We start from the raw sequence: 6,674 nt of genomic DNA, 5'->3' as shown, positions 1-6,674 counted from the left end.
ACTGTGGCCAGATACATGAGCACTGCATTTCCCAAGGGGTTGGTCACAGCTTGAATTTCACCAATCTGAATTTTAGGGAGCGAAATGTATCAGCGATAGCGTGGCCAGCAGGGACAAGGAAGGGATCTTACCCCTGGACTCGGCACTGGTGAGGCCGCACCTCGATTCCTGGGTTCAGTTTTGGGCCCCTCACTCCAAAAAGGCCATTGAATGACTCGAGCGTGTCCAGAGAAGGGCAACGGAGCTGGTGCAGGGTCTGGAGCACAGGTCTGATGGGGAGCGGCTGAGGGAACTGGGGGGGTTTAGTCTGGAGAAGAGGAGGCTGAGGGGAGACCTCATGGCCCTCTACAACTCCCTGAAAGGAGGGTGCAGAGAGGGGGGATGAGTCTCTTGAGCCAAGGAACAAGCGACAGCACAAGAGGGAATGGCCTCAAGCTGCGCCAGGGCAGGGTCAGACTGGCTCTTAGGAAGGATTTCTTTGCAGAAGGGGTTGTTGGGCGTTGGAATGGGCTGCCCAGGGCAGGGGGGGAGTCCCCATCCCTGGAGGGGTTGAAGAGTCGGGTTGACCCAGCGCTGAGGGATCTGGTGGAGTTGGGAACGGTCAGGGTGAGGTTCATGGTTGGACTGGAGGAGCTTCAAGGGCTTTTCCAACTGATTCTGTGATTCTGACGTGAGGCAAAAAGCCATAAACCCGGTGACACTACGCATCACAGAATGTTTCGGGTTGGAAGGGACCTTTAAAGGCCATCTAGTCCAACCCCCCTGCAATGAAGAGGGACATTTTAAAATAAATCGGGTTGCTCAAAGCCCTGTCCAACCTGACCCTGAGTGTTTCCAGGGAGGGGGCATCAACCACCTCCCTGGGCAACCTGTGCCAGCATTTCACCACCCTCAGTGTTAAAAAAACCCAACCCAGCATCTTAAAATAGGGTTTTAGTTTTACACAGGGCTCTTTACGGAGGGCTCTGTTGAGGGCCCACCCCAGCAGGTCACAGGGACGGTGGCAGAACCGCTCAGAGCTACCCACGCGCTTCCACACCCCAAAGCACTGCGGTGTAAACCCCCAGAGCTCAGGATGCCCCCACAGCCCCCCCGGCCCCGTCAGCGTTCTCCTCCCTAAGGACCCACGGACACCAGTGGCCCACCCGAGGGGCCAGGGCCGGCGGCGCCGTCGCACGGGCGGCGGCCCAAGCGCCCCCGAGGCGCTGCCTGGCCCTTTAAGACGCGCCCCTGGCGCCCGGCGCGCGCCCCCGCTGACGTGTGATCGCGTGGCGCCTCTCCCCACCGCGGCCCCGCCCCTCCCCGCCGCCCGCACGCGCAGTGCAGCCCGCGGGCTCCCGCCCCCCGCCCTTCCGTTCCGGGCCGCGCCATCTGCGCGTGCTCCTTCCCGCGCGCGGGAAGGGGCGGGGCTCCGGCCGCCGCTTCCGCGCAGGCGCACTCCCCGCCCCGAAGCCGCGCGGGAAGCGGGATGGCGCGCGCCGCCCTGGGGCGGAAGAAGGGGGCGGGGGGGCGGTGCTGCGCGCGCCCTGCCCCGCCCTCCCCGCGGGCCGTGGCGGCGGCGGCGCATGCGCGGGCGGCGGCGGCGGCGGGGGGCGCCGTGGCGCGGGCGGGGCGGGCGGGGCGGGGGCGCTGCGCGCATGCGCGGTGGCGGCGGAGGGGAAGTGAGGCGGGCTCGCGCGGCGCCTTTTCCGGCGGTGCTGGCTGAGGGAGCGGCGCGGAGCGGAGCCGGCCCCGAGCCTGCGGGCGGCCGTGAGGTAACTTGCCGGCGGCTCCTCTCCCTTCCCCGCCACGCCGCGCCGTCCCCGTCTCACGCTCTCTCCGTCCCTTTGCAGGCAGGACGCGGAGCCGCCGCCCCTGAGCCGGCATCCATGAGCTGAGGCGCCGGGGCGGGAGCCAGGAGCCGGGCGGAGCCGCCGCCTCAGGCCCGGTGGAGGAGCGGAGCGGAGCGCGGCCCCTCTTCCCGCGGCGCCCGGGCCGCACGGCCTCCCCGCACACCCCCCCTCCCCGCCCCGCTGCTGCTTCTTCTTCCGCCGCCGCCGCCCCATGCGCGGCCGGCGCTGAGCCCCGCCTGCCCTTGCCCTGACACCCCCCCCCTCCCCTTACCCCCCCCCCCCGCCCCAAGCCCCGGCCGGGCCGGCCCCGCTCAGCGCGGGCTGCTCGGGTGGGTCGGCGCTCGCCCTCTGCTTCCCCCCCTTACCCCACCCCGGAGGCGCCGGGCCCCTTGGATGCCGCCGAGATGGGCAAGGTGCTGTCCAAGATCTTCGGCAACAAGGAGATGCGGATCCTGATGCTGGGTCTGGACGCAGCCGGTAAAACCACCATCCTGTACAAACTGAAGCTGGGCCAGTCCGTCACCACCATCCCCACCGTGGGCTTCAACGTGGAGACGGTTACTTACAAAAACGTCAAGTTCAACGTGTGGGATGTCGGGGGCCAGGACAAGATCCGTCCCCTCTGGAGGCACTACTACACGGGCACGCAAGGGTTGATCTTTGTGGTGGACTGCGCCGATCGCGACCGCATCGACGAGGCCCGCCAGGAGCTCCACCGCATTATCAACGACAGGGAGATGCGGGACGCCATCATCCTCATCTTCGCCAACAAGCAGGACCTGCCTGATGCCATGAAACCCCATGAAATCCAGGAGAAACTGGGCCTGACCCGAATCAGGGATAGGAATTGGTACGTGCAGCCCTCCTGTGCTACTACAGGGGATGGACTCTATGAAGGGCTGACATGGTTAACATCCAATTATAAATCCTAATGAGAGAATAACTATTTAGTCTACAAAGAATTAACGAAAAAAAAAATTACCCACATGGCTTTCCGGAAGAATGATTCTCTACTGAAAAGTAAAACAAAAGCATCCGTAGGATTATGATCACCTTTCTCCAGTTACCACCCTTTCCTTCTGCACACTTGACTGGATTCCTGTTTTAACTCTTCTTGCTTGGCGTTAGGATGCTCTAATCTCCGAATGTGACACGAACACAAGCACTAGATGCTATGGCAGACTTCCAGCAAACAGGGGAAAGACACATTGTAGACTTGCTAAGTAACTTTTTTTTTTTTTCCTCTTGATAGCCCTTAAGATGGTTTGATTATTTTGGGGGATGGTTGGGGGAGGGGAACCATTTTCAGTGTATGCTTTCTGGTTCTACTTTTTTGATTATACTTTTTTTTTTTTTTCTTCTATCACTTGCTGTAGATTGCTACTTTTTTGCATTCATGCAGAATATGTTGATAGGTCTACTTCATCTAGTAAACTGAAAATTATTGCTTAAAATCAAACTGCAGTCTGTCTTTTTATATTAAGGACTTTTTTTAAAGTTCTGTTAATCTGTAACTAAATAGTGACTCTCAGTCTGTCTTCATATCTCAGACTAATAATGAAACGAATTCTTGCCTACAGTGGCAGATAGTGAGAATTCCATTGTAACATGTTCAAAGTGCATATCAGGCGTAATGTTAACTAGGTAATGTAAGAACTGCTTTGAAATGTCAGCTGTGAAGTTCTGAACCATACATCATGCATGAGAAGGGATGCAAATAAGTTCCCCATACTACATAGCAACCATATAGCAAATAAGAGATGAATGATGTAATAGTTCCAGGGTAGATACTGTTCAGTTTTCGTCTCGCATTGCAAACTTAAAGGATGTTTAGCTGCAGTTTTTACAACTCGTGTCAGTCTCCGATTCAATGCAAGATAGGTTCCTTCCAGAAAATGCAGCAATAACGTGTAAGCATCGCGACAGGTTTTAGTTTAAATCGCAGATCTTCAGGCAAAAATCTAGCGCTGACTCGCCTGTCTTGCGATCGAGACAAATTGCTTTCGTCTCAAGACAGTTGAAGACACCTAAATCTTAAAAGGATTTCGGATCCTTCTGGCACGCGTGTAGTAGAGAAAGAAATTTCTATTTTTTTTTTTTCTTTTACATTTTTGTAGACTTCCGAAGGGGCGAGTTCTGTGCTAAGCTTTAATTGAGCTCGGTGATTCTGACATCTGAGTAATAGCCATTTTGAGGCAATTGCTTAATGGTTTAGTTTTTCCAAGACTTGACTGAACTCGTGCAGGTAGTTGCAGCCTTCGCCATCTGTCTCGGTAGCCGGTTGTTGCTGTAGTCCTGTAGGAAGGGAACTATGTTGGATGTCTGAAGCCCATTGAGTAACTACTAATGAGAGCGGGGAGGAGAGAGAGAATATACGACTATGAATGTAAACTTCCATAATTAGTTCTTAAAGGGCAAGCAGCTCATTTGCCAGAGCACAGTTTGCAGATGCGACTGGCAAAAAAAAAAAAAAAACCACCCAGAACAAGTATTAGTAAAAAACTGGATCAAGTATTAATGCTGGGTGCAAAAAAATCTTAAAGCAGCTGGTTCTTATTCAGCCTTAAGGATTAACTTCAGATTTCCTCAAGGAGTCGAACTCGATTGGGGAATTCTAGGAATGTATGCTACAAAACCAGAAGAAAATGGCTTTTTTTTGGCTCTTTTTTTTTTTCCAAGGATATGAGTTTTACATGAAATTGGGGGCATTACACTACATTTCTGCAGTGTTGACTCTGCATGCTAAGTACATTGTATATGGAGCTCTTACCAAAGATGTATGGGAAGATAAAAATACTGAATTCACTTTGGAAATTGAATGCTTTGGACCACTTAAAAGTTCCTTCAGAATATGGTTCCAAAAGACTTATCTTGATGTGGGTTGCAAATGGGACTGAATGGGTTCTTGGTGCTAGAAGATAGAGCACTGATGGACTATAAGCCTTTGTAACTTAAAGAGAGTCTACAAAAGCTTAATGTAGAATAACTCTTAAATCTCGGCTCTAAAGAAGAGGAGGTGAGATTTATTTTTTTTTTCCACTCAAGGCTTTTTGCCATTGGAATATCATTGCTCTATTTTCTAGCTGCCTTTTTTTTTTTTTTTTTTTTCCTGTTGATGTAACTTAACAAATAGTGTGGTGGTATATCAAGACTAAAAATACAAGAATATGGTTACTGTTTTCTTCTGGAGCATAAATAAAATAGCCAAGCACAAAGTAAATGCCTAAACTGGAAAACTTGAAGCTCTATTAATGGTTCTTGAACTTTCTTAAATCTATTCTCAGTCAACATGAAAACTTCAATAACTTCATTTTTCGTCTAAGTTGATTTACTATGTTTTCAAGTGCTGGGGCAGACTTCTTTGCTAGACTTTGCATTAAGTTGAATTCACAGTTTTGTATTTCCTTAGTAACTTTGTTATTCTGTTTTTGTAGGTGAAAGGAAACTGGTTATGCTTCTGAATTTTTTTAATGTCTTTTTTCGGGGCGGGGGAGAAAAAGTTACTGAAACATGTGGCAGAGACGTCAAAAATAAATGGCCATTGCTACTGAACAAAATACAAAGGTTTCACTTTCCACATGTCCTTTATAGGTTGTAGCTGAACCTCACCACGAACTAGTGGCTATCAGGCAGTAAACAGAGCCTGTAGGATAAAGTGGCAATCTGTAAGAAATCCTATGATTTAAAAACTAATCTGGAGTTTAAGTGCATCAATTTGTGTTCATGTGAATTTATGGAGTAAGTTTTGAATGGCGTTAATCGTGTCTGATAAGTGAATGAGTTTGTAGACTGTGATCTCCCTGACTAAAGTAAACAGGAATTTTGTGTTCTCAATATGGCTGTAGTGTTGGTAAAGAACTAATAAGCAGAAAATAAAGCAATTATACAGCGGAGCTCTCCTGGTATGTTACTTATATTTAATTATGAGAGAAACAGAAAGGGGCAACATGGTGCTGGAGTAGAGCATTCTGCCGACATAAAGAGGCCTCTGTTCTGTATCTCCCAGTTTTGAAAGCCTGTCTGTAATTCCTTTGAGACTTAGATTAGTGACTATTTTTATAAGTGGAAAGGATGATATTCCTTTAATACTCCCCCTTGCAGTTAACGATCTTGAGCAAACTTTAGTGTCAAATTTATAGAGCCTCAGTGCCCGCCCCACCTAACTGGGGAAGGCGCCCAGCTCCGTGAGAGGGCACGGAGGGACCGTCGCTGAGCGGGACGGGGCCACGATTCGGGGAGGAAATCCCTTGCTCGGAAAGGGAAGATATTAGACCAGTGTAGAAAAGGCAGCGATGGACAAAAGGGCCGAGGAGTGAATAGGGGTGCTTGTGGCGTGACAGATGCGGAGCTGGGACGTCTTTGGTGCCTGAATAGGACACGAGTGAGGCGATGAAAGGCCTTGGGCAGGTGCAGCGGGGAATGCATGGGGGGGCCGGGCCCCCAGCAGCAGGCCGGGGCGCGCGCAGCAGGCTACGGTTACTGCGGCAGCTGCCGGCCGGTGGGCCCGAGGACAGGCAGCGACCTTACGGCAACCACCCCCGGGGTCCCGGCCCCAACTGGGCTGCTGGGGCAGGGGCTGCGTGGCCCAGGGGACGGCGGAGGTTTGGAGGGAGCTCCCAGCCCCACCGCAGGTGGGAGGGCCGGGCGTCGGCTGCTCCTTGTCGCAAAGCTTTCAGGAATCGCTGGGAAATGTTTTTCAGACAGGTGGGAGTACCTGGGTGCAGGGGCGGTGAGCCCACCGTGGTGGCGTTCCTCCGCAAAGCTTTTCCCTTCCAGGGTGTTTAGGCTAGACTCTGTCTACCTGAATGTCAGTTAAGGGTGTGGCTGCGTAAATGAACTTAC

The 6,674-nt window shown here is 52.1% G+C and overlaps 1 protein-coding gene across 1 annotated transcript; it reads left to right on the top strand.

The window, feature by feature from the left end:
* Positions 1 to 1,626: 1,626 nt before the first annotated feature.
* On the top strand, positions 1,627 to 5,725 carry ARF6 (ARF GTPase 6). Its single transcript, XM_074869246.1, has 2 exons — positions 1,627 to 1,754; positions 1,833 to 5,725. The coding sequence occupies exon 2, from the start codon at positions 2,237 to 2,239 to the stop codon at positions 2,762 to 2,764; it is 528 nt and encodes a 175-aa protein (XP_074725347.1). The 5' UTR covers positions 1,627 to 1,754; positions 1,833 to 2,236; the 3' UTR covers positions 2,765 to 5,725.
* Positions 5,726 to 6,674: the final 949 nt, after the last annotated feature.

This window comes from Strix uralensis, chromosome 4 (assembly GCF_047716275.1).
Source record: "Strix uralensis isolate ZFMK-TIS-50842 chromosome 4, bStrUra1, whole genome shotgun sequence".
Classification (NCBI taxonomy): domain Eukaryota; kingdom Metazoa; phylum Chordata; class Aves; order Strigiformes; family Strigidae; genus Strix; species Strix uralensis.
The sequence above is the reverse complement of the archived record's forward strand: the minus strand, read 5'-3'. Positions and strand labels throughout refer to the sequence as shown.

What these genes read in the sequence shown, in the direction of transcription:
- ARF6 (XM_074869246.1), top strand. Translation starts at nt 2,237, where the DNA reads ATGGGCAAGGTGCTGTCCAAGATCTTCGGCAACAAGGAGATGCGGATC.